This window comes from Corvus brachyrhynchos, unplaced genomic scaffold (genome assembly GCF_000691975.1).
Source record: "Corvus brachyrhynchos isolate BGI_N302 unplaced genomic scaffold, ASM69197v1 scaffold91, whole genome shotgun sequence".
Classification (NCBI taxonomy): domain Eukaryota; kingdom Metazoa; phylum Chordata; class Aves; order Passeriformes; family Corvidae; genus Corvus; species Corvus brachyrhynchos.
In genome coordinates, this window is record NW_008236442.1 from 580246 (window position 1) to 603916 (window position 23671).

At 40.9% G+C, this 23671-nt stretch overlaps 1 protein-coding gene across 1 annotated transcript in view; it reads left to right on the forward strand.

Moving 5' to 3' along the window:
* The window catches only part of PTPRG (protein tyrosine phosphatase, receptor type G), a gene marked incomplete at its 5' end in the record, with an annotated part of 316509 nt that overhangs the window by 243996 nt on the left and 48842 nt on the right, over positions 1-23671 (forward strand). The window contains one exon of the mRNA XM_017747149.1: positions 5584-5716. Coding sequence (XP_017602638.1) covers positions 5584-5716 — 133 coding nt within the window. The remainder of the gene's footprint in view (positions 1-5583; positions 5717-23671) is intronic.

Sequence of the window (23671 nt, forward strand, 5' to 3'; positions counted from 1 at the left end):
GAAACACAAAAATGTAGATATTGTGCATTCAGTTACAGCTCAGAACCAATTTAAAAAACAAAGCTAAATCCAATCTTTAATAACATTTGATACAGAAATGCTGACCAGTCTGTAATGCTGTGGATCATAACTGTTCTGTTAGAGATCAGATTAACAATGCAGAAGCTGAGAAACCTGCAACAGGTTGTACTGATTTTTTTTTTTATACACTGCTATTTTTCTTACTCCTCAGCTGGAAATCCTCAAAGGCCAGTACTTCCACTGAATATGGTCTGAGATGCCTGTCAGGCAGCTTTCAACATGCCATTTGCCCTAATCACCTTTGTGTTAGGAAGGAGGCCTGTTGGGAGTGCTACCCTGTGAGAAGACACTTTGGAATGCAGAAGGGGCTTTTCTTCAGGCTGGATCTAGGTTACGAAAGACACAAGCTGGTGAATTAGACTAGCACAAAGCCTAAAACTAGTTGCTTCAGATTAATTGTTCTCCCCAGTAACATGGAAATTTGCAATTCATAAAGACAGACCTGACCTCACTCATGCCAGGAGTTGAGATCAGTGAAACTCCAGCCATAGCAAGACTTGTTCCCATGAGAAAGGGCCTTAAAGGTTTTCCATAACAAGGTAAGCCTGAAATCAAGACAACTGAAGCCAAGAGGGCATTGCCAGAAGTGTCTGAAAGGATTCCTGAGCATCAGGACAGCTAAGACTGTTAAGGCCGCTTCCAAAGTGAGCAGAAAGCATCCCTGCAGTTTACTCTGTCCCAATGTGAGGGCAGAAACATTTTTGGATGCATGTTTTCTCCCTGCATCTTTTCTCTTTTGCATCTTTTAAAAGCAGGTTTTAAAAAGCTGTCAAGGTTTCAAAAATGGTTTTGTGAGTAGAAAGTTTAATAATTTTAAAGAGTAGAAAATTGTTTCGTAACAATATACATTTATAAAATTAATTATGTAGCATTAAATTAGCAGTTGTAAGAAGATAACTGAATGGGGAAGTACTCATGAGAGTGCATGATTAGAGGAGAACAGGCAACTCCTGAGAAATTACAGGGAAAGTGCGAGGCCAATTAGTACAGCAAGGCTCATTTTCTTTTAGTGCTTATTTCACACGTACATACACACACACACACCTCTCCTGAGGCCATGTCATTATTTTCCAAATGGCATTGGCCTCTTCTTGTCTGTGGTATTGGCCAGTGCTAATGATTTTCTTCTGTCACCGAATGCTTGCTTGCATTCTCCTCTTTCATTTTCCTGATCATCCTTTCTCTGTTTTGGTGCCCACATTAGACTAATTGTACCTTTGATCTGCAATTGTTACACACACAGCTGCTCAGCATTGTCTGTGGCTCTGAAACCTGAAAATCAGAAAAACAGCAATTAAATTATACTCTCCCAAAAGAGGGAGAAAAAGAAAGAAAAGGAGCAAGGGAAAAAGATGAAATCCAGGATGATTCGGTTTAATCAGGCTAAAGCAGATACTATCCCACAGAATTTTGGTTGGTTGTGCCAGACAATTAAACAGATCCTTTGTTTTTTACTGGAGTTAACTGGGCTGTTGTAAGCAAAGTAATAGCTGTGGGGTTGGGGCTTTTGCCTGAGTGGTGAGCTGGGACTGAGGACAGAGAGGTGGGTTTGGCTCTTCATCCAAATTTCAGCCAGATCCTGCTATCCCTCAGTGCTCACCCACCTCTGCTGAGTTCCTCTCACGAGAGGGCTTTGTAGAGACAGAGAGATCATGATGTGCAGGTTAAATTTCAAGTGTGATGTATACTTTTAACAAAGACTGAGTATTGGGTTTTAGAGTAGTCTTTGCCAGGTCTAAGGTTACAAAAGCCTTTTAGGGATAACCTCATTAGCATAATTAAACATCTGTGTAATTCTTCTCCATCCACAGCAAGGATTATTAAGCTGCATTTTCGTGTAGCACTTCAGCCATTTTCACACAGAATCACAGAGTTTGTAAGGTTGGGAAGGACCACTGGAGTCAGCTAGTCTAGCCTCCTTGCTCTAGAAGGGTTCCCTAGAGCACTTTAATCAGGATTGTGTCCAGACAGCTTTTAAATATCTTCAGAGATGTGCATGGCAACTTACAGGAGCAAACAGCAGAATGGCTTGAAAATAAAAGAATTGAATTATTTAATACCTGCAAACTATGAATTTCAGATATAGGATTAAATATGTTTGGCATCTGTTACAGAGCAGTGAAAAGCCATGCTTAGTAGTGCACAGCCTGTAAGTGTGACTACTGCAGGACTGCCTTAAAGAAATAGGGGATAATAGCTGCACAATGACACAGGCTTGTATCAAATGTAATAATTCTTTAAGAAACATGGGTTTGCCTTCTCATCATTTAATAATATGGCCAGTATTATTTTCCAGAATTAATTAAGACCTTTGTATAAGTTCGTAACTTCATTTACTCAAGGGAAAGGTAAGCAAGTTGACTTTCTCTTAGGAGACCGTGTGGTCTGAGGCAGTTCAGCAGCAGGGCTTTTCTTTGGTTAATGGTATCTGAAATGGTACAACAAACAGAACTTTGTCCTGACAATTTGTGCAATGGCAAGGAATGATAAAAGTAGATAGGTTATATAGTACACCTATGGTTGCTTATTATAGCAAGCAGTGTTACTTAAGGGAAATAAACATGCTTCTTTTCTCAGGAACCAATTACCAAGAATACACACCAAAAAAAGCACATTTCACAAACTGTAGATGCCTCTTTCTTACCTTGACCTTTGCACAAGAACTGCACTGCCAGAGAATCCCTGGCTGCCCAGTGCCATCCAATACTCCCTGAGCCAGGGCTCATCCATCCAGTGCCTGGGTGGAACTGCTAAATGGGTGGTTCACAGAAGTTACATATTTTTCCAGATGCAGGAGTAGATTTAGTAGTGCCAGGGCTTGTATCTTGTGGGATCTCCTGAAACAGATATGCTGTAATAATTTTTATTCCTTCCTACTGGGATGAATTCCAAGCCAGTAAAAGGCAAACTGAATTAATTCAACAAAGGCATATGCCACTGGAAACTGTTTACATTTCTTAGCAAAAATGGAGTTTCCTAGTCTGTTTTCTAAGCTTCCCCATCCTCCACCAAGTTCAGCTTATGGTGGGCACTGTTACAAGGATATGCTCTTGACACTACCAGGACTTGACATTCTTGCTTTGGAAAAGAATAAAATGGTGACTATTTTTTTATTTCATACTATTTTGTTATATAGGAGAGCAGGAAACTATAGAGGCCCAGATCTGTCCTTTTTTGTGTGTGTGTTTTCATTTAATCTTTTTCCAAGTTATCCAGCATGCTGGCTTTTATTAGGCTTTTCTGCCATGACACTCAAGACAGACACCAGCTCTCCAGCTGCACTGCTCTACCTCTGGCCCCAGTTGCCATGCTAGTACAATATTTATTGGCACTGGTTTGTTTAAACTCTCATAACACATTACTTAAACAGTGGGAAACACCTTAGACTTTTTCTTCAAAGCCAGCACAGGAACTATATCTTTTCTCCTGAAGCACATCACTGCTTGGCCGTTCCCAACTGGAATTTCGGGGCCAGCCATCAGCATTAGGGAATAGCATTTGCTATTCTGGCACTCAGCATACTGAGCACTTTCTTCTCCTCGTGTCTGTGGTACAGGGAGTTGTCAGGGGCAGATAAGTGTGTTCTCCACACTAGACTGACTAAGAGGAGCATTGTGAGCACTGCAGAATTTAATAGTGCGCATTGGGACTCCAGCCCATGCTTTGCTTACAATGGAATTGAATTTTCTTCCCATGCAAACAGAAACATATGGTTTTGTGTTGAAAGATGTGGAGGTGAAACTAAACAGAATACTGTCATTGGAGAGAACTGAAGCAACACCCTAATGGATATAAGGTGGTGGGACTATTTGGCTCTCTTACTAAGTTTTATTACATCATGTGTTTTTTTCTTTGTCCCTTTTACCATTCTGATTAGTAACACCTCACAGGCTTACTTTTTTCATGCTCTTAAATTATTTGAAATGCACTGGTAATAACTGATGCCTCAAGACTTAGCATTTTGTAAGTTTGGCAGATACAGAGAATAAGCCTTTGCTCTAATTTGGGAGTTGCTCTTTTCCTTATTCTTTGCTAGTCAAGGAAATCAAAGATGTTCAATCAAAGTTCATGCTCACTTCCCCCAAACATCCCTCTGATTAGCCCCTCATTTAGGCTGCTTGCTAAAGGGCATTACCTCTATCAGCCTAGTTCTCAAAACTAGGAAGATTTCTTGCTGGGCTTGCAGCAGCCTGCAGCCTTGCTCTGTTTTCAGCGGTCAGGCAAAAGCATTTACAATTAACCTTTACTTCCACTTTAGTTGAATTTTACTCCTGCCTACAGAGTAGTATAATCTAAATGCTATTAAAATAGAGTATGACTTCATATTATGTGACATCTGGTGACTTCCAATTATCTGTGTTTTGCCTGCCTATGGTGAAAAGGCAATTCCGTTCTTCTGGTAGGATTTGCAGCAGTTTCAGGTGATAATACAATACTGAACGAGGGCAAGGAAGCATGTTGGTAAGGAAAGACTCACACAGGCTTCGAAGTCAAGTATGCGTATTTCAATCCTCATTGAAATCTGAAGCTGTTTATACTAATCCTTTCCCATTACGTCCTGTTGACAGGTATTGATCAACCACTGCCTGTTTGTTAGGAAACATTAATAAGATGTGGAATCTGCTTCTGCATTTTTCTTTTATCATTCTGTCTAAATCAATTTATTTATCAAGTCTACATGAATTTGCACAAATTAGGTGTCTTTTGAAATACACTGGTGCAGTTTCTATACTCATTGGCTCCAGTACGTGCCGAACTTCCAGATACTCACCTTATATATGATACAATAATTTTAATGAGATGTCATGCAAAAAGTGGAGTTAACTCAGCCAGATCTCAGGGTATTGACGAACTTTAATTTTGTTCAAAAACTGTGGAATAATGATTTCTTCTGTTGGTTACAACACATCCTATCCATTCATTCATCCACCCATCTTGACAATCCATATGCTAAAATGTGCTTTTGTATGCAGTAACCCACCAGATTGTGACAATTCTGCAAATGATGTGACATGACACCCAACATGTTGAGGATTTTTTATTTTAAGATAGTTACCAAGAGATTTATTTCTGAAGCGAAGTATTACACTGAGCTTTGCAAACAGGGCTGTCCTGCACCGTTGAGAAACAGAGTGCGTTTATCTACAAATACTGATGACAGAGCACAGCATTTACTCAGTTGCCCTGGTGAATTGGCTCAGTGGGGTACTCCACATCTGATAATAGGTACTTGCATGAAAGAGTCCTAAAAGTGTCTATGAGACTGTAACTACAGGCAGTAGTAAAATCCAAGCCATATGTGGCAGTAAACACCATACTTCTGTGCTCTCATGTCTCAGACTGGAGAAAATGGAGTCCCACCCTGCAGTTAGAGGATCTCTGCTCAGTTTACTCATAGCATGTAAAAGGGATAAGCTGTTTGTTTTGTTTACACATTTTTCTGTACAGTAGTTCTTTTTTCCACCCAATGATTGGTTTTGTTATGTGTTTACATGTACACAGCTGGCAAGAACAGCTCCAGCATGGCCACGAGACCTTCTCCTGGTAAAATGGAATGGATCATCCCACTCATTGTGGTCTCAGCACTGACCTTCGTGTGCCTCATTCTTCTCATCGCTGTGCTTGTCTACTGGAGGTGAGCCTGTTTCCTTATCAGTGGAAACTGATTAGGATTTGAAAGACATTTCAGATAGTGTTTTTAATGTGGTCCTGTGTATTTTTATTTTATTAGAAGTTACAGTGTTAGATGCATTAGATAGTTCTCTGGGTGCTAGAACAGCTTTGTTTGTTAAGTATTCACCTGTCTTAAATACTGATTTTTGTGTCATGAAAATGAGCTTGGTAGAGCTCTACCAATGGTAGAGCCAGCTGTAATGGTGAGAAATATTTTCACAATTAGTCCCTCTGAAGTAGCTATAAAAAATTATCTTTGTCTTGGCCTTCAGGAAGGGTGGTTGTGAGAGAAAATCCCAGTGAGACTCGCGTTGGTTTCACGGGTGTCTTTGCCACAAACCTCCTGTGTAATCTTAAGTTCTTTCCTTCCTTTGACTGTACTTCAAGAAAGTGGAGTAAGCTTGTTTCACATTCCACAGCAATGCTCTGAGTCAGGGTTCTTTAACATTGGTGAAGAGTTCAGAAGTGTATCCTGCAAGGTCTTGAAAGTAAAGATTGCCTCTTACAAAGAGACACTGTCATTCACACCAGTGGACATTGGTTCATTGGTGGGACATCAGGATTAACATCAACAAATCCCGCTCCATTTGATTTAAACTAAAACCTGCAGCACCTGCTTGTGTCAGAACCAGAACCCAGAGGCACCTCATTTGTCTGGAAGTTAAAATTAACCGGGGATAAGCCACATACAAGGTATTTAGGAATTATTTCAAAATCTGATTAGATGGGACTGAGGAAAGTAGCTTTGATGAGAAATACCAGCCCATTGATCATTATATTTGCAGAATCCATTAAAAAAAATACCAAGCTATTTTTCAGTACACCCATTTTGCTGACCATTAATTGGCCCAATTGTTGAGGCTGAGAACATTTGAAAGAATTAATAAGTAGATGGCAATAGTCTTGTGAAAATAATTTCCATTAACATTTGTAAGTAATTAACATCATTGCAGTAAGACAGTGAATAAAATTGCAGTAGTATATGCACAAAAGCTGAAATTGGAAAGGTTCTAAAGATCCCGTTGTATTGTCCTGTTTTTCAGTATACATTGTCTTTATCTGAAGTACTAAACTTGGTCACATTCACACCAGGCAAGTCCTGGAAGGATATGGCATATCTCAAAACACTGGGATGAGGGATTAGTAGTATTTATCCCTAAGAGATGTAAGTTGCCCTTTGGCAATGCATTTTGAGGATAAAACAAATGATATTTTTGCTTTTGCATTTTTGAGCACTTGTGGGATTAGATGATTTGAGACCAGAGGTGACATAAGCGGAACAATGAAGCAGAGAGAAGCCTTCTGCTTGTTTCCATTGCATCAGTGCCCTATTATCCAGGGACCAAAATAAGGAGTGAGAGAAGTTGCTTGTGAAGGTTTGGCAAAGCATTAACTTTGTTTGGTCTCTTTGTGGCTCATTCCACGATACAGCAAAGAAATAAGTTTTGTGAAGAAGACTTCTTGTAAGGAAGCTTCATTTTCTGTTCCCTTTATTTGAAAAGGAGAGTGATAAAAACAATCATTGTTTGATGAAGATTTTCTTTTTCCATCTGTTGAGCTTCCATGCTGTGTTTTAGAGACTCCTTGTAACTGAATATATTTGGAAATGATCTGTGCCATTTCTGAACAAGACTCACTTATTTGCAGAGGTAATTTGCTGTTCTCAGTTCCTCTTTCATGTGAATCCTGGACAAATGGTGAAAGAATATGACTAATGTTCTAGAGAAAGGGTCACTTCCATCTTGTCCGTGTGGTGGCCATCTCAGTAACGAAAAGGGATGGGAACTTGCAGGCAAGAAGAGCTCTGAATTACCTTTCTACTAAAGTTTCCTGGATTCGGCACTTTTAATGGCACTGCTGCACATAGAGGGCTGTGTGATTTTAAGTTGGTAGAGTGGAAGGTAAACTAGGTCAGCATAATGAAGCTGCAAAAATTGTACTGCTTTTTATCCCAGAAGAATGAGGAGAGTACAATCACAGGGTGACCATGAGCCATGATATCCACTGGGCCCTATTGGTAGTTGGGCTCCCTGGGCAGGAGGGACAATGATGCTGTAGTTTCAATTTGCTTCTGTGTATCTTTGATTCCTCTTGAGGAAAAGCTGGCCTGGCTGATCCGTGAGCTGTCATGGGCATGATGAAGGGGACTGTTGCTCCCAAGACTTCTAGTGCTTAAACTGATTTCTTTTAGCATCAAGTTGAGAATTTGAGTCTTAGCAGACAGAAAAGGTGAGGAGACCAGATCCTTGTTTTACTCACCATACGGATTCACCATTCACTTCTGCAGTGGCACAGTGGTGCTTCTTTGTCTGCTTTCTTTCCTTTCATACTGGTTCCTGAAATTGTGTGCTGTACGGACAACAACTAAATATTCCTGAAAACTGTACACTGGGATTTTAGGACCTTCACTGGAGCACTGCTAGCTCATCTAGAGCCCATAAAACGTGGGCGGGGTGAGGTGCTGTTTCCCAAATACATTATTTTTGCATTTCTGGGCATTTGTTTTGCATCTGTGATTTTATACCCAGACTCAGTATCATGAGATCCATCTGCAGATCTTCAAGGTCAGTTTAAAATCTGACTTGGATTTTCTGCAGTCTTTGCCACTGTTACCCTCACAGCCTTTGCTACGAGCTCTGAGAACTGCAAAGTGTGTTTGGTAGTGACCTCCAAACTATTTAGGGATTGAGTGTGACTTCAGTTTTTTGCAACGAGTTCCTATAGTATGCTGAGCTATAGTATGGCTTGAAACTTGTCTTTTCTGGAACTTCCACTATATTCTGTAGCAAATTGAAAAAGTCCTGAGTATTGACACTTGAGGGTAAACCCAAGGTCAGTGTCACTTTCATCTTCACAGAGGTGCAGGAGGGTGACTGAAATCAACTGAAATACTTTGATACACAGTAAATTCTGTAATTTGGGGGGAATGTATTTTAGGAGGGTGTGGTAACCTTCCGCTGGTTTTTTTTCATTCTGATTTTTAATCTAGACACTACAGTCCTGTAAACTGTGGATTCAAAGGGAAAAAATAAGCAGAGAATATTAATAAGCAATTAAGATTTTAGAGTTTAGCCAACAGCAACTTTTAAATGGGTACTAAATTATAGCCATTTCTCATTTTCAGCTAAGAGGAAGAAATTCATTCACGACTATAGCTGGAGAGTTTTCTTTTTCTTTCTTTTGAACATATACCATAATTCACCTTGAATTATTGCCACTATCAACATCGTGATCCCAAAGACAAAGTGGGAATATTGTACTGCATTTCTTATTAAATCAAGCTGTTTATACAGTGCTAATACGTTTACATTCAGGGGGGATTCTTGGAACAACACAGCTGCTGCCTTTCAAAAAGCAAGCAAGCTTGTATGGCTTGTTTTGGAGTTGTGTGCATATATGAGACAGCTTGGGAAAAAGATGTCTTTAATTTTCCTTAGGCAAAACCCTATAGAATTTAGTAGACATTAGCGTTTTCTTAGGTTTTATTAAGCATCCTGTCAAATTGAACAGAATCCTTGGGACAAGTCCTATGACAGAGCCTTGTACTGCTCTGGCAGTGCCTTTCTGTGCACAAGAAATTACACTGAGCACCAGGAGATGTGTTCTTTTTTCTGCCTTGGTCACTGATTTCTGTGTGACCTCCAGCCAAGTCATTTACAGGTTGAGAGGATTGTTGTTGAACTTAGTGGCAAAGATCTCACTGAGAGCAAGCTCAGGTGTTCAATATTTCAGCATCTGAGTTCTGACACTGGTGCAATAGAACTGAAGAAGGTTGGTCAGCTGTATTTCTAAATCAATTTGTAATATAGAAACGAAAGCTGCAACGTAAAGAACCCTCATATTTACCATGTCTAATAATCCTGCCTTGGAAAACTACCTTTTGGTGTTAGATTCTGAGGAGCTTGCACAGCTCCTTAGCTAAGAGAGTGTTAAAACTTAATTGAGAGAAAAAAGAATAACTTCTGCCTGTACCAGGTTGTAAAAAGTGCTGAAATCGTTATTTGAACCTATTTCTAGGTTTTATTTTATGAGTTTACAATGTGTTGCTCATCTACTATACTGATTGGAAAAGGAACATTGCAAATTTACAGACCACTGTAAAATTGTTTGCTTAGAATGATAAAAGCTTTCAGCATACTCTGAAATGTTGGTGATTCTGCTCATTTCCTCACCCCCTGGAGGACGCCGAGTGGTAACACTTTCTGAGACCCTGGGTGTTAATTTTAAGAATGTCTCGGGTGCAGTTGCATGAGTATTTATTTCAGCAGCAGCAGTTCAGGCAGGGTCCTCTCCCTGCCCTTGTTCTGCCCTCTGTGACCCCATTGCAGATGTTTGTACAACCATGTGAGGAGCTGGATTGCAAAATAATCTATGTTTAAAAAAAAAAAAAAAAAAAAAGAGGCGTTTTCATGTCCTGATTTAAACCAGATTAGCTCCTAGTCTGGTCCATGTAGTAACAGGACAGAGCTGTACTAGCATAACTGAGGGAGCAGCATGGGGGAGGAATGAGAAAGGTGGATGGGGATGCTCGCTCCAACACTGTCCTTGGTGATGCTTGAGGAGCACATCCAGGCGCTTGCGCTCATCTTGGGGATGGCAGTGCCCCAGAGCTTGTGTCACCACAGACAGTGAGGAGAACTGACAAGGGCAAGAGACTTCCCTAAGCCTGGAGACAGGCAACACCCCAGGGAGATGAGGGAAAACGTGGAGGTGAGTGTCATACCTGAAACTTCTTACAGCTTTTTTAGTGTCCAGCTGTGCCTTGCTCATACTGAACAAGGCATGCCTTTGTTTTCCTCTGGGAATAGCCACATCTGGTCTCATAAGATGAGGGATGGGTACAGGGCAGATCACTGTCTGGTAAGTGGGATGCAGCCTAGCCTGATTTGGAGTCCTCTGATCTCCCGCTCTCAACCCAGGCAATGCAGGTGTCCTGGGGTGATGCAATGAAGCCGCTTTATTCCTTGACCGTCCGCTCAATGCCCGAGGCCGCTGTGCCTTTGCGATGGGCCCGGGGCCGGGGCCGCGGGGCCGAGTGCGGGGCCGTTTAACGGCCGGGCCCAGCGGCTCGGGGGCTCTGGGGCTCGGCAGGGAGGGCGCTGGGAGCGCTGTGCTGCTTTTTTTGGGTTTCTTTTGTGTTCCGGCTAGCTGGGAAAAGGTTCTGTTGGTTTTTCTTTTCTTCCTTTTCCTTCCCTTTGCCTCACTGCCTCCCTTCCCTCCTCGCCCGTCCGGGGAGCCTGCGGGGGCGGCCCCGCTGGTCCGAGCCGTGTGTCTGTTCCCTCTCCGGGAATTTGTTGTATTTTGAGGGGTTTTTTTGTTCTACCCTCGTTTGTTTGGTGTTAATAAACAGTTTGGTTTTTCCCACTTTCACTTGCTGTGACCCACTTGTCTTATTGGTGGAGGAAAAGGGGAGGCCCTTTTCCCTTTGGAAGAGACACTCATTCTGGAGTGTTTCCTCCTGAAGTTTTGTCTCCAAAACTGAGACAGCAGGAAAAGCACTTCAGCTCTTATTGCAGAAGATCCAGGTTGTGTGTGATTTTGCCAGTTCCAGAGGTAAAGGTACTGAATCTTGGACCCTTCTGTGTTCAGTATGTCAAAATGCTGCTTGTTTCCATTAAAAGGGAGCAGGCCTGTGATCAGCTCCCTCTTCTCCCACTCTGGGACCCAGGCTCATCCTTTGTGCTGACATCAGGCCCTCGCTTTCAAGCCGGATGCTCAGGGCAGCCGCTGGTTGCTTGTTCTGGCTGTTGGTACCATACTTCAGTGCTCATCATTCTTCCTTTATGAGGAAAATCAATATGAAAACTTCTCTGGCAGCATCTGTGCTGTTTCATCCAGCAGGACAGCCTGGGGCAAGGGACAGAGCCCACAGGTAGATCCCAAGACCAAACCAGAGTGTGCTGCTTGCTGTGCTTCGTGGTGTTGGCTCAAGGGGTTTTATCGTCTCCTCCTGCAGCAGAGCTGAGCCCAGCTGTTGCCAAGGCTGGTGGGTCATGGGGCTGGCTCCGTGTGGGCAGGGCTGAGGCAGGGGAACCCAGGACATACACCTGCAACCGTCCCTCCCCAACTTCTTGGTCCATAACCATTTCCCAAATGGCTACTTTAGGGCCTTTCAGAAATCACAGGAGTTGTCGTTGTTGTCGTAACAGACCCCCCCTGCTGCTGAATTGGCTCCGAGATGCCCATTTGGGCCTTTGAACAGACTAACTCAGGCTCATTAGACAAAAAAGAGAGAGATTTGCAGATGGAGAGTTGCTTTTTAAGCATGCTGGATGATCTGTTAAGAGCTTGACTGTGGAAAGGGGCATGTTCTCTCCTTATATGCCTGTTACTTTTACTCTTTTTTAATTAACATTAGGTTTAATTTTTTGTCGTGAAACAGAATTCTGCAAGATCCCATTTCCTTTCTGGTGAGGCCAATAGTGACTTGCCACTTTACAAACCGACATATTTTGTCTTGAGAAAGGAAACAGGTATTTGCCAAGCTTAAATGCAGATCAGTGGTGATTTCCAGAACTATCAGGATATTGGCAAAGCTCAGAAAATAGTACTTTTAATTCTGATTATAGAGCATCAGGACCAAAATCAATAAGAACATTCTGACCCAGGAATGTCCCATTTTAAGGAAATAGGATTGTCTAGATTTTGCTTCAGGTTTAAACCTGAGCCATCCCATTGGTGTTAACAGAGTGACTCCTGAGTAACTTCTACCAGCTACAACAGATTTTGCCATTGTAAATTTGAGTCCACATGACTGAAGAACCTGGATCATCTTAAATGGGTTCTCAAGAGTATGTAATTGCAGGATTGAGTTTGTTCTTGCCAGATATTTGAAGCCAGCTTCTTCCTGTGCCCCACGTGGCAAGCCTTCATCTGAATTTCATGAATCAGTGTTCTCCTCTCAGCTGTCCTGTAAATAAAAAGCAAATACAGAATTTCCATAATTTCTAGGTTTCAGACAAGATTAAGAAGCTCCATTCAGGAGCACGAAATGAGTCTGATCCCACACGGGAGCTTCCAGGCCTGTTCTCCACAGCTCTGCAGTGCCAGCTTTAAAGTACACATGGAAGCATGAGAGAAGAGGAGGGATGGTACAGTGTGATAAATTGTCCTGTAAATCACAGGCTAGAAGTCTGAAAGACACAGTGTAAATGCATCATTTTTAAAGTGAATAATGTGAAGCTGATAAAAGAGCACATCTGAGAGTTGGGAGGAGGAGCAAGGGAGGGAGCTGGCTTTAGAGGGAGAAGGAAAGGTAGATACAGATGGACAGGAGAGAAAATGCAAAGGCTGGTACTGCATCAGGAGACCCACAGGTTTGTGGAAAAAAATCTGCTTGGAGTTTTGTTCCATCTGTTCTCCTACAGTAGGGAGCCTAAGAGTAGGGGAGACTTGAGTACAACAATTGTTTCAGGTTTAAAAACAAAACAGAGGAGAAGGGGTTGGTGTAGCTGAGGTTTGTTGCCCTGTTTTGTGTTACCTAAGGCACCACGTGTATTGCATGTGTCAATGCTGCCTTGTAGGCAGTAGGGAGTGCCAGCATGAGGCCATCCCTGGTGCCAAGGGCAAAGACCCTGGGAGCAAGCGCCCAAGGTTGTTGAATCAAGACATCACTGCAGGGACTGTTATATGGAAGTATTTTCATGCAAAAGAATTAGGGAATGGTGAAACCACCCATCTCAGTGCTGGCAATCCTGGTGCCTGCTGGGTTGTGACTGCTTTTAACAGTACCTTTAAATGAGAACTGTCACTCTTAAATGTAGCATGTGGGTCTGTTGTGTGAACATCTTTCTGCAGGCACTTTATGGATGTGGCCACTGAACTCAGTGGGAGCCTAGATACGCATCACCTTTATTTCGAAAGATTTTGAAAGAATGTCAAGCATGCAATCATGAGTCAAACAACAGGACAATATGTGCTTCAGGTGTGGAAGACTAGAATTCAAAATATCATGTTGGTGACCTTGAAAACTCCCAAACAAAAAAAAAAAGGATAATTTTTATTTTTGATTTGCTATATGATGTGTCCCATAAGAGCTGAGACATTCATGCTGTACTCTGCCCACAGGCCATCCTAAGGGGGTGAAGTTTATGCAAAAGTCTTGGCAGCAAGTTGGAAAACTGCTGTTGACACCCCTCCTCAGTGCTTTGTTTAGAGGTGTAGCAGAATTTCCCCAACATTTCCAAGAATACCTTCTTCTGCAGAGAGAGCAAAAGAGAAGGGGCAAGGGCAGCTGAGGTCAGGCAAGGAGGGATCTGCACAGCTGCAATGATCTTTCTGTTTTGTCTCTGTGGAATTAATTAAATGGATTAATTGCAGACATATTTTTTCCTCTGGAAATGCCTTCCCCAGTGCTGCTGTAATGGTGAGGTCTGAAAAAAAAGCAAGATTTTATCTGTGCAGTTACTGGCTCAATAGTTTGCAGTGTATACATTTGAACAAATTTTTTTTTAAATATCAAAATATTCTAATTAAGCTCCATTAACAATGGGTTTGTAAGTGCTCAGAAATAATATGCCATGAGGAGTGTGGTTTTTCTCGTAACTACAGTGGTAGAGGATGCCAAGTACCATTGGCATCTCCTACTCATCTGCTAGGTCTCTTGTAAGTTACTGTACAAGAAACTCTTATACAGCTTTAAAATTTTTGAACTCTGACTTTTAAAGCTCTGAGATATTTTAAAAGAGAAACAAATTTCACAAATGCTTTTTGTGAAATTAAATCACTGTATGAAAAGAAGAATCTATTAAGAAAATGGATGCACTCTTTTTCTGTTCCCCTTCCCAGCTCAAAGAAACAGTTTGCTTACTCATTGTCAATTGATCTCTTGCTAGTTTAATATTTTCTATGATATTCTTAGTATGTGAGCATACGTGTTAAAATGTATACAGGTATGTCTGGAGTAGATTCACTCTCATGAATTGTCAGGTTCAGAGCTAGAGCAATGTCTCAGACAAACTGTGAATGAAATATCCTATAATACAGCTAGATGTACCCTGAGGGAACAGTATACCTCTGCTGTGAAACTGTGAATTAACCACAGCAACCAGATAAATTATATTTTTTTTCTCTCCTTGTAACCATGAAATATAGCTATTGAAAGACCCTATCCTGTCCTAAGTCCCACAGCAGCATTTGGACTAACATTAGCACCAGCTATTTTACAGCAGGATGTAGTTTGAGTGTTAAATTATAGGATAAGAATATTAAATCAATTTGGCAACCTTAGCTGCTTGGATAAATACTGGGAATCAGCAAACCAGTAAAACAATAACAAGCAGGGTGAACTTCATTTTACTGTTCTTAAAACCTGTGCAATTTGGGGAAAAACAAGGCCTGTGAATGCACAACATGTTGTGCTGCTATTACAAATGTTGCAAGTACATTAATTCATTCCGTTTATTGTAGAACGCTGAGTTGGTTGGTTTAAAAGAAAACAGTTCCTCTGTTGCTATAAACAGCATGTGTTTTACTCTATTGACTTACAGGTTAAAATACATTTGAGTTCCAAGTTTTAAGCTGAAACAGGCATAGGCAGCGTGTCTGGGTATTGATTGGTGGGTTGTTTCATGTTTTGGAAACCCTGTCTTTTCCAAAAAAGAACAAAACCTTTTTGAATGTCCTACAAATCAACATTTATAAAGTAGTAGAAATAAGTCAAATTTGAATTGTAAAAATATTGTTAATGTTAAAAAAAGAAATATATCATAAAATCAAAACATTTCTCATTAATGACAAATGTTCTATTCCCTGAAGGTCCAAATTTGCTTTATGTTTTCTTTCTGATCAAATTATCAGTTAAATGGATGGATTTCTGCACAGTCATTCACTCTCCACAGCCATTTTTTAACCACTGTCAGAAAGCTTCCAGTGAGTGCTGGTAAAATTCCTCACATTTTGTAGGAACCACATCATCACTCAAAATGATGATCATTTACTCTCCAGAATCTTAAAAGTTTCCTAAATTTCAGTGTTCATCAGTAACAGCAACTGGTGTTGCAGACATGAAGTGAAAGCTGGGAAGATGCAATGCTCATACCTGCCTTATTATTTCAGTTTGTTGTGTTGGGTTTTGTTTTGCTTTTCAATAAAAGCTTGGAACATAAATGTTACCAAAATGGTAAGTGTCTGCCCATTGATACAACTCCTTATTTTTGAAGCATTCATTGTGCTGTTTCAATCAGGGAGTAAATGGGTTTGCTTTGCAGGCTCAGAAGAGCAAACTGCAAATGCTGGTTTAGTCAGTTAAGGCTGAGTCTGGACTTTATCCACAGAACCAACGTTTGGACAACAGCAAAACAATATTCTCCTGGCCATGATACTCATTACAGGCTTCATACTCGTATGAATGAACTGGTTTTCACTACTTTCCTCACTTTTAGGTAGAAACAAGCCTTTTAACTTAAAAGGGCTTTTCCTGCAACCTATTTATTCTTCATCAAGCTTTTCTGTAGGTCTTGCATGACGGAAGTTGAAGTCATGTTTTCTGCTACTACCTTGTCTCCCTACAACTGTACAATTGTCCTGTGTCCTTGTTCTAATTTTGGGAACCTGGAGGGGAAGGGAGAGAATGATGAACAGCTTAACAAGCACCAAGGACATTTACTTGGTTTACATCTGCCACACGTATTCTGAACATGATTATGGTATTGAGGCATTTTTAAACTTTATTAGCAATAATTCCTTATTATAAAAAATTAATACTAATTAGTAATTAAAGCCCACCACTTGCGTGCACAAATCACCATAGTTTGACTTGGGTGCTATTTAATACTGGATCTATCTAGGCAAAGCAATTGTATCTCTGTGGAGATCAATCCTAAAGAATAAAAGAGATGAAAAGATTTTTAAAACAATTTGAGCACAGAAAAGATTGTCTTATTTTTCCTGAGACTATGGAAATAAAGTTTCTGCTTTCTAAAGGAAAATATAAAAATTAGGAAATTTGCAAATGGAAATTAGCCTGTGTTGGTCTTCGTCTTTATTCGTATCATTAAATGCTGTCTTTAATTAGCATATATATTATTCATGTTTCAATATAATCCATTTTGTAAGTCCAAGTTCAAATATAAAAATCAAAGTGGGCTTGATGGACCCTATTGTTCACATGCAAAGCAGTTAACATAGATGTAAAGATACGAGGTGAATTGAAACATCCATATTTCATAAGGACACAGTCTACGTTTTCTGAAATTATGGCTTGAACTCTTATTTTTAACTTTTTCTCATTTGCATACATATTACTCCCTGTTTAAATGATGTGTTAATTCTATTCATTAGACTTCAGTGAATGCTTCTGACTCTCCTGATAATCAAGCACAGGTCCCTGGAAAGCAAATTATGGACTTTCGCGTTGCAAAACCCATTGTAAACGTGACATTTATCACTGCAAAGCCAACTTCTGTGGAGCACTTGGCTGCAGTCAGGAGGGCAGAAGCCTTTTTCTTCTGCTTATGGTAATGATCGTCATCTGTGAATAAGGAGCTGAGTCCAGGTCCCTGATGGCTCTTCAGAAGTGGTTGGGCACTTCACAACTGCTCCACAGTCTTGATGGTAAAAATGCCAGTTCAGCTCTTTGAGGGAATAATTTGACTCATGTCCTCACCCAAACAGCTTGAGGAAAATGGGTGATCAGGAATTTTCTGTTCCATATAATGTGATGGTGGAGACAAGGATGGGGGGACCTAGAGGGGCTGTCAGAGCTGGAGCCTGCAGCTTTGGCTTTGCTGTGCTTCCAAAATATGCTTGTACTTCAAAATCTGGAAGAAGAGAGCCCTGAAAGCAAAAGCACAAAGGTGACAGCAGTACAACAGGAGTCCGTTCTCCTTTCTCTGGTTTACTGAGCAATACCGTGTAGTGAATGTGGGAAGAATCTGTGGGAAGAAAAGCGGCAGTGAAATAATATTGGAGTTGGTGTCTGCTATTGCATATTGATTTGCCAAGGCTATGTGAATTCATCTCCTTAATTTTCAGTATAAAAGCATTGTTATCCCAGTAGCAAACCCGAGGTGATAATTTTGGAAGGTTTTATGTTGATAGGGTGAGCCCTGAGTGGTGCCACACAGGGAGTTGCTGTGTGTGCTCTGATTAATAAAAGAATTGATGGGAAAAAGAAAGATTCATATTGGCATCTCTGTGAGGAAATGCTTGACATCATTAAAAGTCCATAAGTATAGTTTCCGTCTGTTTTTTTGCAGGGCCTGGACCTTTTCAAAAGCAGTGCTGATGTGCTGCAGGGAATTAGTTGAGGTCTTTGTGATAGCAGAAGGTGGGAGTTCAGCATCCCTGGTTTTGTTAGCCACAGAGCTACGGGAAACAAGTTCCCTGTTGTATAGCTTAAAGATACAGGTGGAGACTAGTAGAAAGAGACCTGTTGTCCCTGCAGCTTAATTTTATTCCAAGTGCACAGAATAAGAGAGCGGAAGAGAAGAAATCATTGCATTTGATACACATTCTCAGCAGCTGCTTCATCTCCCTGTGTCTGGCTGTGTAATGTCACTCTCAGGATCTTTCTGCATGAGAAACAGCTGGGCACTGCTGAGCACAGGAGAAGTGATCACACTTCACCAGCCTTTGAGAGAACCCAAGCTGCAGCTGGGCCCATGGGGCAATGAAAAGTCTGTGTGTTAGTGAGACTGTGATTTCAGTGAGTTGCAGTGCTGTCTGTAGGGTCTGAGCTTGCACTTGGTTCCTCCTTCCTTATCAATACTTTCTTGTGCTGCAACTGTGCAAGGGAATCCCTGAGCTTTACACCAGCATTTTTGAAGCACTTAAACCCATCTGCAGCCCTCTCCTCCTTCACTCCCTGGACAGTGAGTGTTGAGTCCAGTGGGGCTTCTGCACTGTAAAGCTGGTACAGGCTGTGCTAGTTTCCTGTGTGATGAGCACAGAACAGGATTCTGAGGAAAAGGGACTTTAACCTTAGCCCGGGGTTTAAGGTTGTCCACAGTTCTCAATTTCCTGGTTTGGGTTTTGTTTGTCTTTTATAAACCTGGAAAGTAGGCAGCTCACCTCTTTGGGGAAAAGAGGCAGGGGATAAGCGTTTTTTCCCTTGGTGTGCCAGATACAGCAACTTCCCATCCCAGGGAGAGATGTATTGTCAACCTCACTCCTTATTTCATTCTGGTGACTGGATTAACATTAACATTGTCATTGCTCTCCACCAACCTTTCTGTATTTTCTGAGCTTTCTGCAAAGAATGAGTTAAATACCTATGAGTTGAATGCTTTCTGTTACAATTCATGTTCTGTCTTGACCTTCTTGGCTTCATGTATTTTCCCCTTTTAAAGTTACTAGCTGTGTCTGAGATCTTAGCATCAGTGGGCCATTTTGAGAAATAAATATTAATGAGATGTCTGCTGATAGCATTGTGTGGGTAGAAACAAATGCTTTTATAATAAATAGAATTTAATATTAATTGAGTGGTTTGGAGTTAAAGCAGGATATAAAGTGACAAGCTCATGGCACAGCAAAGTGCCCTTTGCAGGAATCCAATTAGAAGAGTGAGCAGCAAATTCTATGCAAACTTGCTATAATCACACGGGGGCAAGACAAGAGTGGAGCGTAATTTCGAGCCTGGGACCTGTCCCCTTGAATGTCTTATGATTTCCATGAATCAACATTTAGCTACTATGTGGTGCCAAGTTTGCATTATTCGGCTTTTTCCTGGTAATGCTGCATCCCATTGCTCCAGTCCTCCCTCTCTGAAGGGAGACAGTATGTTTTGCAATAAAGGACACATCAATTAATGCACTGTTGTGCTACACGTGTTGGAGAAAAACGACCCATTTGTTAGCCTGCTGAAATTACTTTACACTGAAAATCTTCTGCTGATGTTACAGGCTTTTGCCTGATCACTTGAAGCTGTTACCTTTACCATTTCCTCAATGAGGATGATCAAGAGTTGTCCCCTTTCCAAATTGCGGTGTTTGTTCATGCTTTGGAAAAATAGAAGATTTGCTGAGATGTGTTGTAGATAAATGGCTAAGTCCTGCCTCAAGAAACCAAGTGCAGTTGTCAGATATACCCTGTGTTATAAAGAGTGATGTAAAGTGTTCATTGGGTTTGAATTGTTCAAAAATAATTTCTCTAAATATTATGTATTGTTTTCATCTGGCAGATGGAGTTGCAGAAGCTGCTGTAGCAAGAGTTTGTTTGTGGCATTTCAGACAACCTGGGTATTGTGTGAAATTGTCTTAGCAAGCCTCTAAAAGGAGGGTGCAGAATGTAAAATGAGGGTGTAGGAGTGATAGCTGGGGCAGTGATTCCAGGCTGATAGAGAAGCATGTGGGGAAAAAAAAAAAAACAACAAAAAAAAAACCAACAAGGAGCAAGTCAATTTATCCATTCTGTCAAAATGGCTACGATCAGCCAGGAGGCAAATGAATAAACAGATCAACAAGTATTTCACACTTGTGTGTTCTCGAAAGGAAATCACAGATCTGAAACCAAATGTCTGGGACAAAACTACCAGAAATAGTGGCAAAATACTCTGCTGTTTAGTCTGCATTTTAAACATTTTTAGCTCACAAAAGTCCTTGAATTAAAGCACTAGAATAAAGCAGGAACTTGTTACTACATTTCCCAGATATGAGCAGAGATGAAAATAGTTGGGGTGGGTCTAACGGCAGGACCTCAGCCCCTACTGGAATCTCCCTTTGCTGCACACCTGAATGTGTCTGGCTGGCCATGGTGATGGTGAATGGCTCCTGTCTTTTCTTCTCCGAAGCTCACAGTCTGATGGCAGCCAAAGCACCACCAAAGATCACATCAGAACACGGAAATGAAATGCATGAATACAGCCGGAGGAAAATGGATGTGGATTGCTTAGAGGTGCCCGGGCTGAACAGCTCACCTGGAAGCAGACATCTGCTGTGTTCCTCCAGGACACTGTGTCTGCCAGAGCAGCCATGGCCCTTCCTGAGCTTCAAGAAAAGGAAATGCAGAGCCAAGAGCTTATGTTTCATTACATATCTGCTTCTGAGCAAGTGCCTTGTGCATCCAGGCACATTTCTTCATACATTAAGAAACACGCTTTTCCTAAGATGGGAACTGCAGTTCTCATGGGGTTTTTTTCTCCTTTTCCCCAGTCCCACATTTATCAACACTGAAAGGTTATCAAGAGCTTTAAAAATACAGGTTTAAGCTTTAGAAGTAGTGCAACTAAAGAGAACAGTCCATAAATAGAAAATACATTAAACTTTATCTGGTGTTAAGGGCTCTAATAATTAACACAGGTTGGCTGAATTTCTCCTGTTTTGCTTATCTGCAATGAACTTTTGCCTTGAACCAAAACGTTCTGCCCCAGTGATTAGTAGCTGTTTCTACACAGTGATTAAGACAACAGGAAAGCAATGGTTTCTTTGCCTGAGTGTGTGCCTAGTGCAAAAGAGTTTGTCATGAGAATGAAAGCAGTTTCTAGTTTTCTGTTTCTAATTTTCAACATAATTTCAACTGATTTTTTTAAAGGGAAAATCTCTTCTATGTCTGTTACTTTATGATTTTTCAATTCTTGACTCTTCCATGTAATTAGAAGCCTGTTAGTAGACATTGTGGTAACTTTCCTGATATGCCTCATACTTTGAATCCTTTTTGTTTAATAAATGTGTATTTCCTTGGCACTAAAATTCAAGAAAGTAGCTGTTTCTTACTGAAGTGGCCAGTGAAAAAAGCCCACCTTCCAAATACTCAGTGATTAGGAGAGAAAGGAAATAATCCCTCTTTTAATATTTATCTTGGCCCCAAATAAGCTAAACATGAATTATGTCCAGCACTGTTGGGAATTCTTTCTAGTTCTCCCATGCAGCTTTAGTCCAGGTGCACATGGACACGTTTGTTGAGAAAGATGAAGCTTCCCACTGAGTATTTAATTACATTTAACAAACTGGCATTTCTTCCTGAAGATGGGCAGGGACATCAAAACTGAGGAACAAGCTGGGCCTAAATTTTTGCAAGACTTCTGTGTTAGATCTCAGGCTGAGGCTTGGGATACCTAAAGTATCTGTCAATTGAATGTTCTGATATCCCATTTGGAGGAAGGAAAGAATATTTTTTGTAAAGGCAATAGCAGAGCTCTTCTGTTTTGAGAGTAATTAGGTGGGAGTAATTAGGGACATTTATGTAAATATTCCAAAGAGACTGCTGTCTCTCTGTTTCTGTTGTCCTCTCCTAGGTTGGATCATCTCTGTTTTGGTTTTCTTATAACACTGTTTCCAATCCAATACACTTCACATTTAAAATTACCTGCATTTTAACCTCCCAGTGTGTGACCCTGTTTTTATTCATTCTTTTGCTAAGATTCATCATCCCAAAGGGAATTCATGTCCTGAAATGATAATATCAAGTATGCCAAATTTTGAGATCTTGGAGGTGCTACTAAAAGCTCCTCTCTAGTAAGAGGCAATTGTCAGTGATTGCTGTGGCTCTTGTGATTGCAGAACAGCTCTTCACTTGCTTAAATCCAGGTTTCTTTTATGAGAAGTTTTAAGTCTCCTTTTTAATATTACATGATGTTTTGGGTGTTGGAAGCACACATCTTATAGGAAGTGCCTGAGGTATTATTTGATTGGAAAAGGCATGTCTTTGTTTTCCTCTGTAATTTTCTAGCCTTTGTTATGAATGTTGCATTACATAAATGTTGGCTCAGGGAGAAGAAAATGAGTATGTCAGGCTTTCCTTTGGTTTTTAAAGCTGCGCCTCATCTTTAAACCATTTTAAGATACCACCTAGAGGTATGTCTACCATATTTTTGCCTGAAGACATTAAAGTTCTGAGTGGTAGTACATATAACCAAGGAGCTTGTTCTCTTGCAGTAGAAAATACTGATGAGTAAACCCATTCAGTCATCTGTAAAAGTGCTGACTGTATCCAAGGCAGCTGTTGTGAGTATTGATTCAAGCAGGAGGGGAAGGTCTAGTGCCTGTGGCCCTGTCAGAGGTCACCAGGAGAGAATTAGCTACCAAGTGTCACAGGGCCAAGTATCATCACAAATAAGGTTTCACCATTGCCTTCGCTGTTCTCCAGGGACACCAGGATGATGGGACAAGGAAGCGTGGAAAACATTTGTGCTGAGTTAAACTAAGACTTATCCAGTTATGATTTGCAATTAAAGAGCTTTCTAAGTGCGTTTCTGCACTGGCCTCCTGGGTGCTCTCTGGTCACACAGCTGATGAAGGGGGAGGACACGAAGGCAGCTCATGGGGGTATTGTCATTTCTTAACTGTTTAATCATTTGAATACCCTTCTAAAAATTATTATGTCTCATATAATGCCTGAGTTCAATACTGTATGTGATAAAATGGGTGTCTGGTCTGTGGTGCAGGATATGATCTCAGAGGATTGGGAGAGGACAATTTTTAGTTTTGTGGAGAGCTGTGTAGTCAGCTGGCAAATTTAGGACATAAATACTAAATTAGCTGTCATTTTGTGTCAGAAATCCCCAGTCTTGTTTGCAGATTAGTTTTTCAACTAGACAATTTTTCTAGTGGTGAATTCTTCAGTACAAATACTGTCTTAAAGTTTTGTCCACCTTCTTTTATTTTTTTCCATCTGCCATTTCCCAGTCTTTTTCCTGTCTTTATTTCCCTATGATACTGCAGAATGTTGTGGTTGGACTGGTGATTAGCATTTGGAGCCTTTTGTGGACCTGTCTGAGTCAACTCCCTAATGTGAAAAAGCACTTGTCCTTGCACAGAGGAAGTCCCCTGAAAGAGACAATCTACTTCTCACTGTTCTAAGATAGCATGCCAAGGGCTTGGGATGCCATGCACTTCTGAAAACTACCTATGTACCATCCAGACCTCTCTGGGTACCATATCTGTGTGATGCTTAACACTGCTCAAGAATATTTCAGGCAGAAATTGCTTTGTGGGGAGAAGAAAAGTGGTCTTCAGGAACAATCTGCTGGAAAATCTGCATT